This window comes from Panthera onca, chromosome C2, assembly GCF_046562875.1.
Source record: "Panthera onca isolate mPanOnc1 chromosome C2, mPanOnc1 haplotype 2, whole genome shotgun sequence".
Lineage (NCBI taxonomy): Eukaryota > Metazoa > Chordata > Mammalia > Carnivora > Felidae > Panthera > Panthera onca.
In genome coordinates, this window is record NC_138347.1 from 130143658 (window position 1) to 130166973 (window position 23316).

The 23316-nt window shown below is 38.6% G+C and overlaps 2 protein-coding genes across 4 annotated transcripts in view; one reads left to right on the top strand and one right to left on the bottom strand.

The window, feature by feature from the left end:
- Positions 1-473: 473 nt before the first annotated feature.
- UBA5 (ubiquitin like modifier activating enzyme 5) lies at positions 474-16523 on the bottom strand. 3 transcript variants are annotated; one of them, XM_060638670.3, is made up of 12 exons: positions 16183-16523; positions 14811-14856; positions 14612-14701; positions 9475-9584; positions 8573-8659; positions 7634-7718; positions 6361-6465; positions 6063-6190; positions 4244-4379; positions 3878-3953; positions 3626-3732; positions 474-3093 (listed from the first exon to the last, which is right to left on the bottom strand). In XM_060638670.3, the coding sequence occupies exons 1-12, from the start codon at positions 16341-16343 to the stop codon at positions 3010-3012; spliced, it is 1215 nt and encodes a 404-aa protein (XP_060494653.1). In that variant the 5' UTR covers positions 16344-16523; the 3' UTR covers positions 474-3009. The 3 variants fall into 3 exon arrangements, with proteins under 3 accessions (XP_060494653.1, XP_060494655.1, XP_060494654.1); XM_060638672.3 differs by lacking the exons at positions 14612-14701; positions 14811-14856 and having other exon boundaries at positions 16183-16405; XM_060638671.3 differs by lacking the exons at positions 14811-14856; positions 16183-16523 and having other exon boundaries at positions 14617-14701.
- Positions 16524-16529: 6 nt separating this feature from the next.
- The window catches only part of ACAD11 (acyl-CoA dehydrogenase family member 11), a 91476-nt gene continuing 84689 nt past the window's right edge, over positions 16530-23316 (top strand). The window contains exon 1 of the mRNA XM_060638668.3: positions 16530-17321. Coding sequence (XP_060494651.1) covers positions 17173-17321 — 149 coding nt within the window. The 5' untranslated portion in view covers positions 16530-17172. The remainder of the gene's footprint in view (positions 17322-23316) is intronic.

A 23316-nucleotide genomic window follows, 5' to 3' on the forward strand; every position in this document is an offset into this window, starting at 1 on the left:
ATTCTGTGTGTCCCTGCTCTCTGCCCCTCCCCTACTCGCAGTCTCTCTCAAAAATGAATAAACATTAAAAAAAAATTTTTAAACTGCTTTTGGAAATAATCTGAGATTAATATTCTAGAAGAACCCTGAAAAAAGTAAAAACCAGCAAAAGAATAATATGCATTTATTCTTTGTTCCTACATAATTTGGACTTGAAAACCTTAAGTGGAAACATAATTTATTAAAAGTGACTTGTGGTAGGGGCGCCTGGGTGGCGCAGTCGGTTAAGCGTCCGACTTCAGCCAGGTCACGATCTCGCGGTCCGTGAGTTCGAGCCCCGCGTCAGGCTCTGGGCTGATGGCTCGGAGCCTGGAGCCTGTTTCCAACTCTGTGTCTCCCTCTCTCTCTGCCCCTCCCCCGTTCATGCTCTGTCTCTCTCTGTCCCAAAAATAAAATAAAAAACGTTGGAAAAAAAAAAAAAATTTAAAAAAAAAAAAAGTGACTTGTGGTAAAAATTCATTAATTATAGTCGGGGATTGAGGACTCCATATATTTCAAGAGATTTAAGTTTAAATATACTTTTGAAAGCTGTATTTTGATCTACTTCTTGTACTGCCAACTCAAATGTTTCTATGTAAAATGCCTACTTAAGATAAATATTTGCTGAAACAGACATCTATTTGAGGTTCTCAAATAGAACTATTATGTTTACATTGATATACACCTTCACAATGAAAAAGGTAGCTTTGAAACAACTCAATTATACATCTGAATTGGTAGGAACCAAATAATGGTGGTTATAGTTTTCATTAATACTTTACAGAAAAAAATATGGAAAAAATGCGATCGGGGAGGGTTAAATCTTAATATTCTTAAATGGTTACCACCTTTTTGTGTTGTGTCTGTATTCAAGGAGTATTTTTATGTGAGGAAACCCATAATACATATTTTTTTTTACTAAATAAAACATTTAAGTAGTACATAAATTAGCTCCCCACTAACAATGGGGAAGGGAGCTGAACATAATTGTTTTACTATAATTTAAAGCCCTTGTGCTAAGGCAATTTTGGAAGTGTGTTTCCTTCTTTCACGTTTCTAGAAACAGTCATTTTTAGAAATCTGATCAAACACTGGTTTTATTTAGTAATGTAAAACTCAGTGTTGATTAATTTCTCATTATCAGCTCCTGTAAATTTAATTTTCATGGCAAACATTATCAAAAGAGCACTCCACATAGCAAAAGGTACCTGTTACCAGATTTTTTTCTGGTAAAATAATCCAGTAACTATTTTTTAATGGAATATATTAGACAAAGAATTATATAACTTAGATCTAAGATTTGATGCAGTATAAAACACCAGCAGTGTGAAATCCTATGTTAAGAGCAGAATAAAAGTGTGTTCTTGCTATTATACTTTATCAAACTATACCATTTTTAAATTATAAGCAAAGCCTTCCTAAATCAGTGTACCAGAGGTTCCAAAGGAATGGGATTATTTTAGAAAGACTTTTCTTTTTTGAAATTCAAAACATCTTGAGTAACTAGAAAAAAACTATTTTACACATGAATTCACGGATTTTTTTTGAATTGCAAATGACCTACCAAGGCAACATAAATAAGTTTCAAAGCTAGAAGAACTATCCCCCTACTTTCCAAACTTCACTCTAAACATAAGAATCACTATATGATTCTAGAATCTCAAAACAAATATATTGAACATATTTGATATTTGGAGGTTTCTGAAATCAGTTTTTAGAACTTTATTTTACAAGGGAATACTGCATTTTTCATTTTGTACTAATGTTCTTCCCTAGAAATACAATTTAGATATTACTATCTTCAAAGCAAAAAATCATCAAAATAGGTTAGCATAGTAACATCCTACTGATAATGGTTACACATGCGCATATATATATATATATATATATATATATATATATATATTTTTTTTTTTTTTTTTTTTTTTTTTTTGGTCTCCAAACCATTGGGAATTTATTTATCCAAGGCTCTCTAAACTTTCATTATTTGTATGCAACTCCAAAGAAAACCAGTTTATCAATTTATAACTTAGTGATCATAATCAGGGTAACTGATTCTCTCCCACTGAATAAGTACACATCAGTCATTACAGAGGTTTTTTACGTCTCTCTTATGCCCACATACAGGATAACTAATTATCTAGAGAATCAAATTTAAATGAAGTATTCCGAAGGTAGCCCATACAATGGGTATAATCTAGAGGATCTTAGCTTAAATTCATTCCTTGCTGCTCAAAATAAAGTACAGTGACTCCAGATATATATGTTCCACAGATGCTATGATTCCTTTGCCTTGGTCAGTGCAGAAATATAATAACTTGTACTTCCTGAAAGTACCTTTTATCTGTTTATCCGTGAAGAAAGTTTCCTTTTATTTGCCTTTGTCTTGTTTTTAATATATAACTTACAGGTTTACAAACTTTTCCAATGACTACATTTCAGCTTGTATTTCATCAGGTAACATTTGAGAGGATATTTTTATTTTATAGGCTAATTATTTTAAATTCACTGTTGGCCAAGTTAATGGTAGTAGTTTTCTTGTAGAGAGTGATTCTAAACACAATGAGTGGAGGCCTGCTAGCTCTAACCAATAGGTGGTACCCCCTGCCCTGTCTACATTTGAGAACCACATACTACTTTATTGTCCATGGCCTCAGACGACACACCACAAAGAATTACTGGAAAGAAAAGAAACATAGCATATTATTGGTCCATCCTTCCCATCCCTCTCCAAAGGCCAAAACATTTCAGTGGCTAAGTTTTCAAGTTTTCTTAATAGGAATGAAACAGAAGTTTTAGGAGAGTTATTGATTTAGTTGAAGGGAGAAAGTGATAAACGATACAGTACTTTCAAAAAGTGTAACAATTCTGTGAAGATTATGTATCAATTAATGTTGCCCTAAGCTTTGTAAGTTTTTAAGTGATTTTTTTTTTTTAATTGCAAGGACATTTGCTTAAACTCAGGAAATAAAATGTAGGTCAGTCCATTGTCTACATATTCTTCATCTTGGCCATGAGGTCTTCCAAGCTTTCGCCAGAATCTTCCACAGTTACTTCAGCTACAGAATCTTCTTGCTATCAAATGAGGGAAACATAGTGAAAAAATAACCGTCTAAAATTCTTGATGCTTAGGAATATATAATCACTAAGTTTACTGTGTTCAACTAGTTTATAAAGTAAACTTTCTTTAATAAATATACCTTCTAATTTTTAGGAGAGACAAAGTCTTTTACTTTCCCCACCAATGTTTTGATTTACAAGGCAGTAATTTCAGTATTCTTAAGATCTCTACTGAAGTGGTATTTTTAAATGGTATTATGGCTAAAATTCTCAATATAAAAAATGATATCTTCATTTAATTAAAACCTACTTGCTCCATTAATGAGTCAATATCACTATTTTAGGTCTATGTTTCAAACAGGTGAAAATGTACTATATATTTCCACATTAACACTGAATACCTCTCTCACACATCTTAACTGCTATAGCATAAAATATCCAAATTAGGAAATACTGTATTGGCATTATAAACTAGGATGAAGAGAAAGAAGGTAAGTAGACATTTTCTCTTATCTGACACTTATGGTAAATCAGCTTTTAGGTGTACCTTTTCAGGAATTGTATATGCCACTGTAATTCCTTCAGGTAAGTCAGGAACTGGACCTGAAGAATTCTTCAGTTCCTCTTCTGAAACCTCAGACACCAACTCAATACCTATAGAGTTAAATGTGATATTATAATAGTTTTCAAGGAAATTTAATAAGCAGTAATTATTCAAAGTTTGTATAATTTAATTATATTTTCTCCCATAAGAGATTGTGTTTCATGCTGCCATTTCAATTTATGAAAGAATTCCTACCCCACTCATTGTCTTCATGTATTATCTCTTCCTCTTCTTGAACAACCTCTGGTTTGGGCAGTGCTGCTACCTTTTTCTGAAGAAATCAAACAGTATCAAAGTATTCTTACTCATTCTCAGGCCTCTGAAGCATTAATCAAAAATTCAGACAGGCTTTTTATTTTACCAAAGTAAAAAAGGACTTCAAACAAATTTTTTCTCTTTGGTAGCATAGTGAATTTAATTTCTTACTAACATTTACCCCCTAGAGATACAATAAATAAAAATCCAGAATCCATTTATCTTATTTTCCAAATCTAAGTAATTGTTCTAAAATACTGTCCAAACAGTATGACCTCTCATACATTCTGACCAAGTGATGTATACCTTGTATTCTTCCTGCTGCTTCCTGCAATTTCTGTCATCACACTGAGGATTTGGCTTCATGGACATAGTAGGGAAAAAGTCCTGCATTGCATTATATCCAAGGTAAAAACTAACAGTACCAAAATTTAACAAAAACCTAGAAAAGCAAATCAAAGTACACTTAGATAAAGAAACAAACCATAAAAGAACTGAATTTTTAAAAATTGATCTTTAAATACTTAATGGTTTTTTGTGATAAGCAACAGTATTTTAAGTACTGTTGTCAGATTAAAATGTAGAGAAGAATCCCTGAGATTGGTACTACATCTAACTACTTTTTAAAAGTTTTTATATATAATTTACTATAAGGTTAACAATCTTAAATGTACAGCTCAATGAAATTTTCCAAAAGTCTTTACCCATGTAATCACTACCAGATCAAAATATAGAACATTTCCAATATGCCTTAAAGTTCCCTTGTGTTCCCTAACAGTTCTGATTCCTTTTAGAAGCTTATAAAGAGAGGAAAAATCACATACAAAATATAAACAACAAAAGGAAACACATTTGCACTGAGTGTACAAGACAAAAATTGAGCCAATGATATGAAGCAGACAATTCACAGAAAAATGTAAGTGCTCACCCCTTTTCATAAGTAACTGAAAATTAAAATGAAATACCCGTTTTTTACCTATCATACTGACAAAGATTAAAAAGTTTGATAACACCCAATGTTATGAACTGGTATGGGCAAAGCAGGTATTCCTACCCGGTGATAGAAATACACAATCCTTCTGAAGGAGAAATTTAGTAGTATCCGTCAAAATAAATATTGCATAAACTCAGAAATTCCACTTCTAAAAATTCGTATCTACAAAAACCTAACTTAGAGATATATGTAAGGTGCTGTTTGCAGCATTGTTAATAGCAGCAAAAAAAAATGTGTAAGTAGCTTAAATGTCCATCCATAGGGGGCTGGCTAAATAGGACACGTCCTTAAGAAAATAGTTTGCAGCTATGATTTTTTTTTTTTTGGAACATACTATAAAATATCTTGTTTGGATAGAGCCTACTGAAGTTTGTACAAGCTATTGCTCTTACATAAAATAGCCCTCGACAGTTGCCTTGAAAGTTCTTAGGTATGCTTTTTGCAATTTCTCTGCTGGTAGCTGACACTTCTGATATCAGGATACCTCCCTGTATCATGTTGCAATTTGTTCTTATACTGGAAGGCATGGAAACATAACTAAGCTTATTAAAGTTGTAAAGTGAGAAAAAAATGGTCTGAGGAAAGGAACACCTAAAGGCTTTCTCCTTTTAATAAAATGTGAGTTGACATTAATAAAACTCTTTTACATTCATTTTAGCTGCAAAGAAACCTTTGTCCTTTTTCACTATAGTTTAGATGGTGTGGTTGTGAATATCTTTTTTTTCAGAGAGCAGAGGTATTATCCTTTTAATGTTTAATCACATTCATATTATTTTTAGTAAGAGTTAAGTAAAGAAATATGTTTATGTTCTTTGGTCAAACCTGCAGAAATTTAAATCATTTGGTTAATATTTCATAAACAAACACACCAGTACTACTGTACCATTTAACAAGAGCTATTCTAAATGCACAGAGTAACACACATGTATGTATATTAATATGTTTATATTTAAATTAGATATACTAATATATGTAAATTCAAAGTATATATATTATACATATATAAAAACCATATGCTGGATTTTAAGAAACTATATACTTAGATGGTAATTCCAATATTTGAAATGCTTTATGAAATATATTTCTATCAAAAGCAAACAAAACTATTCAGAAAAATTCGCCCTCACTCACTTCAACACATTTTGTACCAATATCCCAGCAACCACTCCCATAGTGGTAGGAAGACTGGCTGCACAAACACCTTCTCGTTTCAGAGTCTTTTCATCAATATTTGCAGCAACCACAAGTGGGGGAGCACACTACATGAAAAAGAAAGAAAATATATTTCAAAATGAAAGGGAAAAAGTAAGCAGGTTCAAAATAGTATTCCATCACGTTCAAAGTTTTTATTCGTTGAATTATAATACATTTTCAATACAAAGTACATTTTCAATACTTTAGTTAATAAGCCAAAATGAATCATGCATACCGCAAAACAAGCAGATTCTCCAGGAATTATGAGCTGTATATGCCCTGAAACTGCATTTTCACTGACCCCAGACTCCATCCATGTTTGTCCAAGTTCATTACAAGCCTTAGTAGAAACAGATGAAAACAACAAAAAAAGCAAGAATTAATTTATCAAAAGTTATTTCATGAAAAACTGGAGCTTAACTAAATGATTACCAAAGGGTGTTTTAAATTTTCAAAAGAGGAAAGTTATCAATAATGGAATTCCTTGGCAACTGCCATTCTCTACTTAAAAAGTAAACTGGGGACACCTGGATTCCTCAGTGGGTTGAGCATCCAACTCTTGGTTTCAGTTCAGGTCATGATTCCAGGGTCGTGGGATTGAGCTCCATCTCAGGCTTCATGCTGAGCACTGAATGGAGCCTTCTTAAGATATTCTCTCTCTCTCTCTCTCTCTCTCTCTCCCTCTCTCTCTCTCTCTCTCTCTTTCTCTCTCTCCCCCCCGCCTTTGCCCACCCCACCTCCACTCTAAATTTTTTAAACATTTTTTTAAAAAGTAAACTGACAGCATTCAAGTAAGCAGCCAATAAATATTTAATTAAATTGAGTGATTAAGTTTATTGTATTTCTGATTGTAAAAATTCTTTTTTCTAAAATAATTTCAGCAACAAAAAACTGCAAAATACCTTCTGAAAAGCTGAAACCACAGTAATTCCAAAGAATTGTTTTATTTCTGAGAAACAAGGCTTGTAAGCAATGTATGCGCATTTATATCTTAAAAAATAAAGTAAAATATTAAAACCAATGCTAACATAGAATAACACATTTTAAGATAGTCATTTATTTTAAAAATTGTACATCAGAAGTATCTACTATAGTTTCCTCTACTGGCATAATAAAGAATAGGATACTGAAACATAAGCCACACCAGCAAAGCTAGAGAGGCCCCACAACTATTAGAATAAAACTTTTTTAAATGTCTATTTTATTTTCAGAGAGAGAGAGAGAGAGAGGACGAGCAAAGGAGGGGCAGAGGATGCTAAGCAGACTTCACTGTCAGCATGGAGTCTGACGTGGGGCTCAAACTCATACACCGCGAGATCATGACCTGAGCTGAAATCGAGAGTGGACACTCAACCAACTGAGCCACCTAGGCACACTAGAATAAATTTTAAAAGTAGGCTAAGAGAACATTAAAAATTAATGAAACACATTATAAAAGGGTTTAAATACAGAACTATACAAGAAAACAGATGAATGAGTATAACATCTTATACAATAGGAATACTCACTGTATTTATTGCCATTCGAGCTTCAAAATTGTCCACACAGCTAAGAACTAGGTCAACAGGTTTTCCCTCTTCTAATCCACCATTACTAGGTAAAGAAAATAAATTTTACTTGGGGAGGAAAAAGAAATCAGGACACAAAATACACTCTAATTTGTTTAGTCATACATTTGTGCTTTCAGTAAATGTTTGAGTACAGTTAAGGCATAGTATTTAATGTTAAAGATCCAGTATGTATTGACTAACTAATATGTATATAACATCAATGATACTACAGTGCTTCTCAAAGAAGACACAAGAAGTATAAAGTCTGCTCACAAAAGTTACCATTTCCCCATCAGCTTTCATAGACTTTTATTCCTTTTTCATTCCAAATGTAAATGTAATAAAAATTGAATACAATTCAGTATCTCAGTGTTGTTACAATCTGGAGAAAACCACCTTCACATAGAAATATAATCTAGAACACAGAACTTATAGTTGAGGATCCCTTGTTATAACACCATAACAACAGAGTTTTTGATTTTTGATTGTTGTTACTATTGTCTTTTGGACAGTACTTTTTACTGAGTTACTAACACAAAAATTAACTACTTTAAAAACAAAAATATATATCAAATCTACCAACTCGCTGAATTAAACATCAGATTTTTTTTATTAAAAAACTTTTTTTTAATGTTTACTTATTTTTGAAAGACAGAACCCAAGCAGGGGAGGGGCAAAGAGAGAGCGAGACACAGAATCTGAAAGAGGCTCCAGGCTCTGAGCTGTCAGCACAGAGCCCCACATGGGGCTCGAACTTATGAACCATGAGATCATGACCTGAGCCAAAGTCAGATGCTTAACTAACTGAGCCTCTCAGGTGCCCCAACATCAGTGGTTTTCTAATAATACTTGTTTAACTGAGCTGGACACTGCAAAATATTCATAGTAAAATTTTACCTTATTCTATCCATGAAATGTTGAAAGTTTTCTACTGTGGTTATATTGTAGTTGTGTACTTCAAAAAGAACATCTGGATTAATGTTCCTAAGAGGGAAAAAGGGAATGATTATAAAAACTACTAGTAGGAATATTAAGAGAAAACAGGAAAAAGAACTGAAAAAGCTAAAGATCATGTAACAGAGGTAAGAAAAATGGAATTCAAGCTATTCAAAGAAAATCTAAAGTCCTCTTCTACCTCTTGTGCCCCACTCCAAGGAGAAGACTACATTCAAAACATGTTGACTGCAGGATTACAGAAATGTTCCCACCATCTATGTGCTGGGAATTAAGCCTTTAACACCTAGGTGAGCTATAGCCTAGCCTGACAAAAGAACTTCTTTGTTCCTTATTTCAGTGAAAGACATTTGGGGTCACAAAGAAACTTCCTAGAATAAGGATTGGCAAAGTATGGACCTGGGGCCAAGTATGACCTGCCACCTGTTTTTGTTTTTCCGAGGTCTGCAAGCTAAGAACAGTTTTTACATTTTTAAATGGTGGCAGGAGAAAAAGAACAGAACAGTATTTCATAACATGCTAAAATTACATGGAATTTAAACTTAAGAGTCCATAAACAAAGTTTTATTGGAGCACAGCCATGTTCATTCATTTTTGTATTGCCTATAGCAGCTATCACACTACAACTACATGACTTGAGGGCAGTTTCATAGTGGGCCCTCAAAGCCTAGAATATTTACTATCTAGCCCTATCTGAAAAAGGTTGCCAACACAGTATCAAGAGGTAAGAGAATTGATGTGAAACCTGCATTTCTGTAAAGAAAAATTCATGCATTAGGTTAACTTATACAAAATATGCAAACTAAGATGTCACTAAAGATGTCTTTAATCACTATTCCATTTACCTCAAAGTATATTCTGCTGCTTGAACTTTACTTAATCCTGCTTGATGAGGTTGGAAGAAAAGTCTATTCATATTGGCCAGTTCCACCTTGTCATAGTCAAAGAGTAGCAACTAAAATGAAAATAGTGGTATTTTGATGAAAAACATACCAAGAAATAAACTACAAATAACAAAGAATAAATTAGTGGACTTTACATTTGATGGGTTTAACAGAAATAATACCAGCTAACTCTAAAATACTAGGTGCCATATATTAACTCATTTAATGCTCCCATGACTTAAGTATATGGGGACTTTAATTCTCCTTTATAAATGAAACAACTACAGCACATGTTCAAAAACCTCATTCAGCTAATATATGCAGAAATGCAATTCAAATTCAGGCATTCTCAATCCAGCATCTGCACCCTAACATTTACTGCCTCTCCAAATGATCCACTGAGAAATTAATGTTTATTCCATTTCATTCCAATTGTTTACTAAAGGCCAAGAACACATTAGATGAATGAAATTTTAAAATAAGATAAAAACAGCCTGGGTGGCTCAGTCGGTTGAGTGTCTCAGGTCATGATCTCAGGTCATGACTTTGGCTCAGGTCATGATCTCGCAGTCTGTGAGTTAGAGCCCAACGTCGGGCTCTGCACTGACAGCTTAGGGCCTGGAGCCTGCTTTGGATTCTGTATCTCCCTCTTTCTCTGCCCCTCCCCTGCTCATGCTCTGTCAAAAATAAATAAAACATTAAAAAAATAAAATAAAATAAAATAAAATAAGATAAAAACAAATGCCATAACTTAAAACTATAGTATAACATGACTCCTTTTGTGACTATGACACCATACATACCCACAGCTATTACTCCAAAGTATATTTAGGCATGACAACATTTCACATACACACACACACACACACACACACACACACACACACACACACCTTTTTAAAGATCCCATTTCCTATCAGTAAGAACAGGTTGCACCCAAAGATTTCTAAGGTCCCTTTCTTAATCTAAAATCCTGTGACTTCTTAATACAATTCTCAGCATCCTAAATTTAATAACAAAAACAAAAATGGGGAGAAGGGCAGGGCAAGCATAGATGCAAGGGCTACAGCAGTGGTTAAGGGGGACTGTGGCTTGTGGTGCAACTGTCCTATGCATGGCTAAAATTACAAAAAAAAAAAAAAAAAAAAAAAAAGAAGGGGGGGATCTTATTAACAACAAAATTAACTCATCCCGCAGAACATCTAGGTAACCCTTAGTATCTTGCTAGAAAATATACCACCTCTGTCCCCTGTGGTAATTTTCTGACCCGACTTAAGAGTCTCCAAAATAAAGTTTATTTTAGCTCATTCAACAATATTTATTCGGTCAGGCCAAGTATTAAATTTTACTCTTCAGCCTTGTAGCTGGTTTATAAGGTGCAGGAATTCCCAAATTTGGGGTTAGGAGGTGTGAGTTGTAGCTCTGTCACTAATAAGCTCTTATCATGGATAAGTCACTCACATTTTAGGCCTGTATCTTCAATAAAGCAGCTAATCTAGATCTGATGGTCCAAGGCACCACAAAGTATTCCAGAAACTTTCAGGGGTGAGAAGTGGGCTCTAAGTCTCCAATTCTCCACTTCCCCACTTAACCCCACGAATTAGCTTCTTGTTTATCTGTTTTACATACTGAAAAAAGAGTTCTGAAACTTACCTACGTACATCCTTAACTTACAAACTTGAGTGTACACTGGCATCATTTAAAAAATACTGATGTCTGGGTCCCATCCCCAGAAATTCTGATTCTATTCCAGTTTGGACATCAAAATTTTGAACTTCCCAGGGGATTCCAGTTACAGCAATATTTGATAACTACTGTTCTAGATCCTGGCTACTCAAAACGTGGCCTGTGCAAGCAGCATCAGCAGCACCTGGAGCTCATCAGAAATACAGGAGCACTGTCCCAACTTTAACATGCATGTGGATCATCTGGAGATTTGTTAAAATAACAGATTCTGATTCATCACATCTGGAAGGGTCTGGAAGTCTTTGTTTCTAACAAACTCCCAGGTGATGCTGATGCTACTAATTTAGACATCAGACTGAGTAGCAAGGATCTAGCAGTTCTTTTTTTTTTTTTTTAAGTTTGTTTATTTCAAGAGAGAGCGAGAGAGCGAGCGAGAGCGAGCGAGCACAGCATGAGCCAGGGAGGGGCAGAGGGGTGGGCGGGTGAGAGACAGAATCCCAAGCAGGCTCTGTGCTGTCAGCACACAGAGCCCAACTCAGGGCTCAATCTCACAAACTGTGAGATCATGACTTGAGCCAAAATCAAGAGTCAAATGCTTACTGAGCCACCCAGATGCGCCAAGGATCTAGCAGTTCTTAAAGTCTGTCCTTCCCCTACCCCCACTAGGAACATCAGAATCACCTGGGAATTTGTTTGAAATTCCAATTCCAATCGAAACCTAAAGAATCAAAACCACCAGGGTAGGGCCTGGCAATCTATGTTTTAAGAAGCCTTCCAAGTGATTCTGATGCACACTCAAACCTGAGAAACTCAATTTCTAGGATATCTACTATCCTAGATCAATCAGCCAGGGTTCTTATGTCAGCTCTAAGCAATTGGTGGCTGGCTTTTGTAAACCTCTTGAAAAACTTTAAAAGGTCAATAAACATTTTCAGTATTTTTGTATTGCCTTTTCTATATTGATAAATGAATGCCAACTTTGAAACTACTTTAAGAATTTGGGGCATGGCGGGGGGAGGGGGGCACCTAGGTGGCCCAATCAGTTAAGCATCTGACTCTTGATTTTGGCTCAAGTTCACAATCTTATGGTTCTTGAGATCCAGCCCCACCTCAGCTCTGCTCTGCACCTGACTACTCAAAGCTTGCTTGTGATTCTCTTTCTCCCCCTCTCTCTCTGCCCCTCCCCCTGCTCACTCGAATACTCCCTCTCTTTTTCTCTCAAATAAATCTAAATGCATACATAAACTTTAAAAAAATAATTTGGGGTATGGGATGGACCAACATATTAAAAAGCACTGATAAACTCTGTGGGGAAAATATTTGCTTTATCAAAATGACAAAGGGGTGAAAATTAATTGTGGAAAGTTTTGGTATTCAACCACTAGGAATCTAACATCATGGACTTTGGCTTTATAAATCTGAAATTGGTAGGTATACTAATTTCTAGTATAAGATTACCTCTTTTTCCTACCCATAACCTACATCAATTTTAGGAAAAAAAGTAAAAAAAAGAAAGTATAAGTTAAATAAAAATGTACAGGTTAAAAAAATCTAAAGGGATACCTAGCTGGCTCAGTCGGTAAACTGTGGAACTCCTAATTTCCGGGTTGTGAGTTCTAGCCCCATGTTGGGTGTAGACATTACTTAAAAATAAAATCTTAAATTAAAACAAAACAAACATACATACAAAAAACAACCTAGAGCATTTTCCAGTTCAATTTCAAGAGTAAGAGAGGTATTTATTTTATAACTGGAAGTTTTTCTATCTTAATCCTCCTCACCTATCTCACCCATCCTCCCAACCTACTTGCCCTCTGGCAACCACCAGTTCTCTGTATTTAACAGACTTTGTTTATTAGGTTACACAAAGAAGTGAAATCATATAGTATTTGTCTTCCTCTGAATTATTTCACTTAGCATAATACCCTCTAGGTCCATCAATGTTGTCATAAATGGCAAGATTTCATAAGGCTAATATTCCATTTTACACTCACAGACCCTACATAGATCTTCTTTATCCATTCATCTATCTAGGGACACTTGGGCTGGCTGCTTCCATATCTTGACTATTGTAAATAAGGCTGCTGTAAACACAGGGGTACATATATCTTTTCAAATTATTTTTCTTTGGGTAAAAATAAGACCTGGAGTTGAAAAGTACAGCATAGAGAATATAGTTAATAACATTGGAATAACATTGTATGGTGACAGCTGGCGACTATACTTATGATAAGCAATCAGTAATGTATAAAACTGTTGGATTACTATGTTGTACACCTGAAACTAATACAACCCTGTCAACTAAAAGTTTTAAAAGTATTTCTGAATAAGTTAATAAAAGGCCACTATTCTTTGGGGAAAAAAAGTAAGAAAGGTACATGCTTTCTAGTTCATCTTGTATAAAGCATGTTTAAAAAATATTTGTTAGGGGCGCCTGGGTGGCTCAGTTGGTTGAGCATCCAACTTCGTTTCAGGTCATGATCTCGTGGTTGGTGAGTTCAAGCCTCTTACTGGGTTCTGTGCTGACAGCTCAGAGTCTGGAGCCTGCTTCGGATTCTGTGTCTCCTTCTCTCTCTGCCCATCACCCACTCACACACTGTCTCTCTCTCTCAAAAATAAATAAATAAAATTTGTTAGGAGGACCTGGGTGGCTCAGTCAGTTGAGCGTGCAACTCTTAATTTCAGCTCAGGTCATGATCTCATGGTTTTTAGGATCGAGCCCCACATGAAGCTCTGTGCTGACAGTGTGGGGCTTGCTTGGGATTCTCTCTGTCCCCCTCTCTCTCCCTGCCTTTCCCCTGTTCAGATGGTCACGCGCGCGCTCTCTCTCTCAAGATAAATAACCTTAAAAAAAATTATGTTACATGTTTTTGTTTCACACGTTATTAACTGCCTTCTTCTCAAAGCTCTATATCTAAAACACTTAAGTCCAAATTGTAATCTATTACCCCAAACAAAAAATTCCTGAAGACAATTTAGATTTTCCTTGTTTTATTAGCATTAATATCACCTCCCATTTGGGTGGTATTATGTCTTTTTTTTATCTATTCTTTTTTTTGGGAGAAAGGGGAGAGAGAGTGAGCAGGGGAGGGGCAGAGAGACAGAGAAAGAGAAAGAGAGAATCCCAGGCAGGCTCCACATCGTCAGAGAGGATCCCGATGTGGAGCTCAAACCCACAAACTGTGAGATCATGACCTGAACTGAAATCAAGAGTCGTACACTTAACCGACTGAGCCACCCAGGTGCCCCTGGATATGGTTACATCTTAACTCCTTTGGGTAGAAAGAACAATCCGAATAAATACACCACAAATCAATAAACCATTAGTAATGAGGAAAAAATTCCTAATTTGTACCTGATTCACTCCATAAGTGAGTAGTTCCCTACATGACAAGGAGAGAAATGTTTTTACCTTACCAATGCCACATCTTGTCAGCATTTCAGCAGTCACACTACCAACTCCACCAACACCTACTATTGCTATAGCAAAGGTACGGATTTTCTGTGAAATGCAAAATTATACATTTGTTGGTTAACTTTTCATCAAAAATGTCAGAAATTATTTTCATTTACTGAAATCATCTTCGAAAACTTGGAAAGGTTTATCATACCTCATAGTCATTTACAATCCCCATTCGTTTCAATGCCATCAGGCGGCTTAAAACAAAAAAAGTTTTAAATTACAATCTTTTAATATGTGATATAGATAAACATACATCATCCCAGAAAAACACAAACTCAATCACTACTAATGCTTTAAAAGAAATCTTTCAGCCTGCCTTTACCAGGTGAGACTAAATCACCTGGGAAACTTTAAAAACACCCATGCCTGAAGATGCTTCCAAGTGTAGCCTGTGCAACAAGATTTTTTAAAAATGCACCTCAGATGTTCTAATGGGCAGCCAAGGTCAAAAACAATTGACTTAAATGTTAAGTGTCTAGATGAGGCAGGTCAAAGTAAAATTTCAACATTTTCCCATGCTTTCTTAGCATATGTATTTAACATTTAACACTCAGATTAATGTTTAACATCAGTTGTATCTGCCCAAAACGGATGACGTCTACTTTTAGTAAGCACCTACTGTATGCCAAGGACTCTAAGAGGTACTTTACCTAGTTAGTCTGCTCTGTTATCTTGAGTTCAATATATGTGTGTGTGTGTGTGTGTGTGTGTGTGTGTGTGTGTGTGTGTATTTAAACCCATATACATGAAATTCCCAATCGTTTACACTTTAAAGAGTCAAATACTTCTACCAGGCTTGCTAAAATTCTGCAAGCTCCTGGCCCCCACATCCCTTTTCCTCTCCTTCCTCATTTTCAACTGTTACTAACACATCTCTAAATAGCATGCTAACGTTGTTACTTCTGGATTTTCAGTTTTAGGTATTATTTGAACATTTCACTCGTACCACTGGTCCCTACTAAACACAAATACTTCCCATGGTTGCTCAGCTACTAAGAGTTGGGATTTGAATCGAATCAATCTGGTTCTAGAGACCTTCCTCTTAACCCCTGCACTGTATCGAGCCGGCTGACAGTATTGGTAAAGTCAAACAGCTTTAACACTAAAGCTAATTGTGCTTTCCCACCACGCCCCCAATTTTGAAATTTTGAGAAGCCTTTATGAAACTCGAAGTCTATGCTTAGCGGGTTTTATATTTAATATCTTCTGAAAGTTATTACTATCAGTTTTATGCACAACGAGGCAGACTAAAAACAGAGGGAGGGGCGTTAGGAAACCGGCCGCGTGTCCTCAGCCGGCCCGCGAGCAGCACCATATGGCTGGTTCGCTCGGGTTTTGTTTCTTAAGAGGAAGAATACCGAGTAGTACTGAGACCTGGCCCCGGGCGTTTGGGAACAGGACTCAAGAAGAGGAAGGTGGACGGCGGCGTGAGCTGCACAGGATGGGAGCGCCTCACTCCTGACCACCCGGAGACCTTGACCTCGCCCCCTCGCCGGCCTCCCACCCGCAACGCAGATCACCTGTAAGGATTGGAGTCCACCACCTCCGGGCTCATCTTCTCGATGCGGACCCGGCCGCCGCCTCCGTCGCCGCCCCCCAAGGCCCGCCGACTCCTCTCCAGTGCCAGTTCCCGCTCCAGCTCCTCCACCCGCTGCTGCAGCCGCTCCACAGACTCGGCCATGGCTGGGACGCCGGCCGCCAACGTTCCCAGCCCCGGCCTTCGCCGTCGCCTCCGCCCCACGCTGCTAGGCCTGCTGGCCCCGTGAGGGGTAAGCGAGAAGGCACCTAGCCGCGGCCTTCCTAGCCCAGAACCCTGGGGAAGTGTTCCCACCGCCTCACGAACGACACGTCGCCGCCGCTCCCGGGGTCCGGCCGCTGTACCGCTTCCGGTGCGTTGCTGTCACCGCTCCCCCTCAGAAAAAAACCCGCTCCTCTTTGCTTCCTTCTTCGGCCGGTCCTAACAGACCCGGCCGCACCAGGGCCAGAGTTCTTAGCGACCGGAGCCGGCGGCCTCTGATGGTGCCTTTCCAGCCGGGCGGTTAGGAGAAACACCCAGGATCTTTTTATTCCTGGGCCCAAGGTCTCGACGGGCCCATTTCTGAACCGGACCCAGTAGGTCTTTTCCGCCTGTCGGTTCGTGAAATTTGGAGGTAGAAGAGGCCTCTTCATATTAGGAGCGATTAACGTGGCTTTACCTTCTTCAGAATAGCGGCCTCCAACTGTGAGGCTGACTGAAATTGTTAAATGCGAGCACATGGAGGTCATCTCCCACAACCCGACTAGAGCCTGAATGACCAGATTCAGGGACCAATGTTGTTCAACCACGGTGCCCAGGGATGTGTGTGATTGGCAGGAGAGGCGGGGCCACCTCCGCCCCGTCGCGTCGGGGCCACTCCCGCCCCGTCGCGTCAGGACCTCGCCCCCAAGCCGTGGAGTAGCACTCCTCAGGCCAGAGGTCTCAGCGCGGAAGGCCTGTGCATTCTGCATCTAGGCGGCCGACAGAGGCAGTCATGGAGGGCGGTGCCTCCCTCGAGCCCGAGACCACCGAAGTGCTGCCCCAGCACAAGTTCGACACCGGGTCCCTGGAGGCCTATCTAAACCAGCACTTGCCCGGCTTTGGGGCCGAGCCAGAGGCCCACCTGACCGTTGCTCAATACAGGTATCGACGCCGGCCTTCTCCTCCAGCGGAAACAAATCTGTACAGTGTGCTTTTCTTTCTTTGGCCCACGGTGGGTTCGCAATTTCCCCCCGTCCCCGCTTCTTTTCCTGCACTGACTCGCTCTGTAGGTGGGGGCTGCCGTCAGTGGTCCCCTGCATTTCATCCTGGGTATTTCCAATTCGAGGACAATAATGGAAGCACCACAACATTCATGAGTCCAGCTATGAGAAGGAATCTTTGTTGAAGGATGCAATCCTGTACCTGGAAGATTCACTGAGGCAATTAAGGTTGGAAGCTTTGTGGGATAATATAAAGAGGTTTTCTCTCAACTTCTGTTAGGTGACCGTTAGACCTTTTTTTTTTTTTTTCTGAGAAACAGGTGCAATTCCGTTGTAATTGGCAATGTTCTCGAAGGTTGAGTTAATGGCACCAGCTGGTGGGCCTGAATTCTAATCCTAGATCTTCCACTTAGCAAATCACAGCACTACTTTGGGCTTCAGTTCTTTTTGAAGTGAGGGAATGGAACTGGATGACGCTCCTGAGAATACTGTTCTCCACCATGAATCTGGCTCTGGTCTGCTTTATAATAAAAAAACAAATTTAAAAAAAATTTATTCTAAAAATAGTGTTGTGATAAAGGCAGAACTATAGAAACAGTGCTGGCTTCCAGGAAATTCTATCTGCCACTTAATGACTGGGAATTTTAATGTTATATAAACTCCCTGAGAATTAGTTTCCTGATCTGCAATAAGTACTTGCTCCTTTTGATAATTAAATTGCATAATAGTAGGTGAAAGGTCTTAAACAGTGTTTACAACACAAGGCTTCTAGGCTGGAAACCTAAGCTGTTTTTTATTACGCCTACTTCAGCCTCCAGTATCTATTGGGATGTGGTACCTTTTAATTCTATACCACAAAACTCTCTGATCCATCTCCTTTACCACTGTTTTTATTTTCACATAAATCAGTAGTCATGGAATACAAATGCCAGTGATAAGTGCCAGAGGCATATGATATTGAGTATTGTTGCAGGGAGTATGGCCGGAGTCGCAAAAGATGAGTCCGCAAAGTGCAGTTAAGTGAAGGTCCTCATACTCGAGTCGGAATGAGGCCCCGACTCCAGAATGAAGCTTCTTTTTATTAGGATAATTGCGGAAGACTATGTGCATAAAGTCAGCTAAGCAAGTGTGTTCATCAATCTAATGGTTTAGCTTTTCAAGGTTGAATTTGAAGTTAATTGGTTTCTATAACACTAGGAAGGGTCAGGTGTGAAGGAGGATCTGACCCTAGACAACGTTAATGGCTCTAGGCGATCCTTACAAGCCACAGCACAGCCAGCTGTGTTCAGCTGTGTAAACATGCTAAGGCCTTATACCTTCTCCAGCCCTTCCCTTTTGAAGTCTTTTCCTTTGATGCTTCTCTCCTGCATCTCCCACAGCATGTGATACCGACCATGTTTCTTTCTCCAGCTGGGTTCAGCTATATGAGTGCAGGCAAAGAGTTGGACTTAAACTAGAATGGGTGGAGTATGGGGGGCGGCAGTTGCCTGGGTGGCTCAGTTGGTTATGCAACTGACTCTTGATTTTGGCTCAGGTCAACGATCTTATCTCCCTGAGAACCAGCCCCATCGGTTTCATGTTTCACGCTTAGCAGGAATTTGCTTGGGATTTTATCTCTCCTCTCTCTCTCTCTGCCCCTCCTTCTCCCCACCCACCCTGTGCATTTACGCTCCCTCTCAAAATAAATAAACATTAAGGGGGAAAAAACCAGAATGGGGGAAGCCAAGCAAATAATCTGGAGAGGGGTTTAATAAGTATATTAAAGATGCATTCAAGAGGGTGGTTATGTAATTGACCATCAAATTTAAACGAGTGAAGGAAGGATGTGGGGGAAGAGGAAACTGAAGGATGCTAAAAGATAGTATGATCAATGAATGGTAGTTCCCAGGATTGAAGGATTGTTGGAATCAAGGTACCAACCAGCAGGAGTGAGTGAAAAGATAATGGTCAGAGATAGAAATGCTTAACGAGGATGGATTATGCAGTGCTTGAATTGGTGTGTAAGGTGTGTCCCCTAGAGTAGGTGACTGAAGTAGTATAAAGGAAAATATCACCGGAGTAGAAGAATTCAAGGAACTGACACAGTCCTGAGTGTTAGATGAACATCTGACTAGATTTTGAAATTATTAATGAAGATAGGAATAGTGTAAATAAGAGCAATAGTGAATCAGTAGGCAATGAGGGGGAGTGACTTAAGAGCAGTTGGTTGCAACAAGAAAGGGTAGAGTGCAGTAGTCTCATAACATGAGTTTCAAAGCTGGATTGAAGGGTTTAGGCAGGAGGGAGGGCAAAAAGTTTGCAAGTGGCGATGAGCATCAAGAGGGACGTAGACTCCATCTCCAGGCCTACAGGATAGGTGATGTGGGGGAGGGGGGTGGAATCTACCATGTAATAAGCCTGCAAAGGAAACAGGGGCCTCATGGAACATTCAAACTTTAGTCACAGCGAGAAGGTGAAGTGTCCATTCAGAGATGAGAGTGAAGCTGTTTGTGATTATGCTGAAAGACAGTGAGTTCCAGGGGCACAGAGAAAAGATATCAGGAGTTGGGGGAGGGGAGGGTGGGAGAAGAAGACAAAACAGGGCCTGTGCAGAGCCTTATGGGAATTAGAGTATAGTAGGTAAGTGGTGATATGGGAATCTGGGACTTTTGTTGATGACCTAAACAAGGATAAAGAACATAAGGGGCATCTGCCTAGCTCAGTCAGTAGAGCATGAGACTGTTGATCTCATAATGGTGGGTTAAAGCCCCACATTGGGCATAGAGCTTACTTAAAAAAAAAAAAAAAAAAAAAAAAACATGATGAGACCAATCCTGGGGGGTTCATGACAGTAGTGATATAAGTGATGGGAAATAAGAAAAGTGAAGTGTTTGGGACTACAGAGGGGCAGTCTTATACTAAGTGCTCTGGGCTCCAACCCCCCCCCCCCAACAAATGATGCCAATTTAAAAATAACTTTGTTCGGGGTGCCTGGATGGCTCAGCTAGTTAAGTGTCCAACTCTTGATTTCGGCTCAGGTCATGATCTCACTGTTGTGAGATCAAGCCCCATGTCATTTTTCCATGCTGGGCATGGAGCCTGCTTAAGATTCTCTTTCTTCCTCTCCCACCCTCTCTCTCTCTTAAAAAAAAACCAAAAAAAAAAAAAAAACCCAAACTTTGTTCTCTAAAATGAATAGCACTTTCCATTTGTTTATCATATGAATAGAATGAACCTGTATTATTCTCTTCCCCTGTGTGTATTCAAGTATTCAAAATGTCTAGTAATAGCTCAAATATGATTTTTAAAAACTGTCACTGATCTTTCTACAAATTAGGATCTTTCAGACTTCATAACTCTGTGGAATGTGTTATGTTGTTTTGGTCAGCTTCGTCTATTTCTGCAGTCATGGTTCCACAACAGGGTTCTTCTGTTTGACTTCATCTTTGATTCTGCATTGATGTGTCTCATCTTCCACCATGGCCTTACTGTTGAAAATATAGGATCAGGGGCGCCTGGGTGGCGCAGTCGGTTAAGCGTCCGACTTCAGCCAGGTCACGATCTCACGGTCCGTGAGTTCGAGCCCCGCGTCAGGCTCTGGGCTGATGGCTCGGAGCCTGGAGCCTGTTTCCGATTCTGTGTCTCCCTCTCTCTCTGCCCCTCCCCTGTTCATGCTCTGTCTCTCTCTGTCCCAAAAATAAATAAAAAACGTTGAAAAAAAAAAATTAAAAAAAAAAAAAGAAAATATAGGATCAGAGCATGTCCTTAGGGGATATTTTGCCTCTCTGCTTCTAATCTCTAGCTTTGTACTTCTAAGCCTCTTGTACTGGATACTCAATGTTTTCCATGCTCGAACACCATGACAGTGGTCTTTTAATCTTTAATTTTCTTGATCTCTTATCTAGAGCAAATACATTTAAAATGCTGTTAGCATCAACATCAATAGTTACTTTAGGGGCACCTGGGTGGCTTAGTCGATTTGAATGTCTGACTTCAGCTCAGGTCATGATCTCATGGCTTGTGGGTTTGAGCCCCGCATTGGGCTCTGTGCTGACAGCTCAGAGCCTGGAGCCTGCTTCAGAGTCTGTGTCGCCCTCTCTCTCTGCCCCTCCCCTGCTCATGCTGTGTCTTTCTCAAAAATAATCATTTAAAAAATTAATGAAAAAAAGTTCAATTGTACAACTCTAAAGTGTGCAGGAGGGATGTTTATTAGTTCAAATTTTCCAAACTACTTGTTATCCTGTATCATTGCTCAATTTCGTGAACCTGAATGGACACACTAAACTGACTGTCAGAGCAGATAGTGAAGGTCAAAGTCCATTTGGTACGATCTGTGGTATTGCACGTAATCAGAACAGTCATTACTCCACCAGTGGTTTCAATACCAAAGGAGATGGAATGATATCAAAGATCAGTGAATTTTGAATAGTTTCAGATTTATCCCTGGACAAGAGACAAGATGGCTGCCTACATAGCTGCAAACATAAGTAACACCCTTGTCAGGATTGATGCTTTTTTCTAATTTCTTGCTTTCGAAAGAAAATTCCTATAGGTATTTCTAAGTTTCTGAAGCTTGGAGATGCAGCTGAAACCGCCCAGTAGGATGACCTTGTGGGCCTGAGACTTATCTAGCAAGATGTGAAGAAAGGCTTAAAGAACCTTTTCTCCTTCTCTATGGACAAATTAAGTTAACTTTCTAGCTTTGTTACTCTAGTAACTCCTTAAAGGTGACATGTCAGCTGTGTTTCTAGGCAACATTACTTCTGGTAAAAATAATATGTAATTGATAAACTGTAATCTAAACTAGAAGTCCTGGAAATGAACTCTAAGTATCTGGTGGGGTACTTTGGGCTTCCCTAAGTGTAGCAAGTTCTTGTACCTGCTCATGTCCCTTGCCAGGAAGCAGGGAGCTGTGTCCAGAAGAATGTTACTAGAGACAATAGCTCCTGTGGAACATGAGGCTTCTAAGCCAGGGTGGAACCTATGTGGTCCCATTTCTTAGAACCTGAGCCATCACCAAAGGAACACAGGGGTCACCAAGTAGATCCTAGAATGCTGCATGGATTACTGTGATGCCCCTGCTGTAGAAGTTCATCTGATGTTGCCCTGCTGCAAAACCGTATTTCCTGACTTCATATGCTTCCTCTTCTTCTTCTTTTTTTTAAGTTTATTTATTTATTTTGAGGGGGAAAGAAGGACAGAGAGAGAGGGAGAGAGAATCCCAAGCAAGCTCTGTGCTGTCAGCATTGAGCCCTTATGCAGGGCTCAAGCTCACAAACCATGTGATCATGACCTGAGCTAATATCAACAGTCAGCCACTTAACTGACAGCCACCCAGACACCCCTGACTTTGTATGTTTCCAAGTGAACTAGTGCAGAGGGTAGTCAATTAGGTTTTGTGAGACTGATTGTCTAATCAAAGTCTTCTCCAGCCGAGTGAATTTCCCTAACTGCATACTTAAATACGAAGATTCCATCTTTGTTAACTAAGATTTGGCAAATCAAAAATACCACCTCTTTGGTTATAGCAACACATTTCTTTCAGCACCAAATATCTTGTCCAACTCCTAAACAATAGCTATGGCTATTGGCTTATTGATGATTCTTATCATATTGGTACCATCAGTGGTTTCTGGATTATATGGCAACCTGATGTTTAGAGTGATTAAAGTTAGCCATTACTATGTGCACAGTGTTGGTGATGATCTTCCCAAGGTGGGCTTCTGCATTTTGGGGGGTTCTTTTTAGGAACCATAGTATATATGTACACAGAGGAGAAGATTTTAATTTGGTGAGATTTTTTTAACAGAAATACGTATTTTTTAATTTATTTTTCTGTTGAAGTATAGTGTCACTGGGATTTTTTTGAGACAAAATTTATCTTATATAACATTTAAAATTTGAACTATTTTTAAATATACAACTTAGTGGGTTTTAGTATATTCACAATGTTGTGT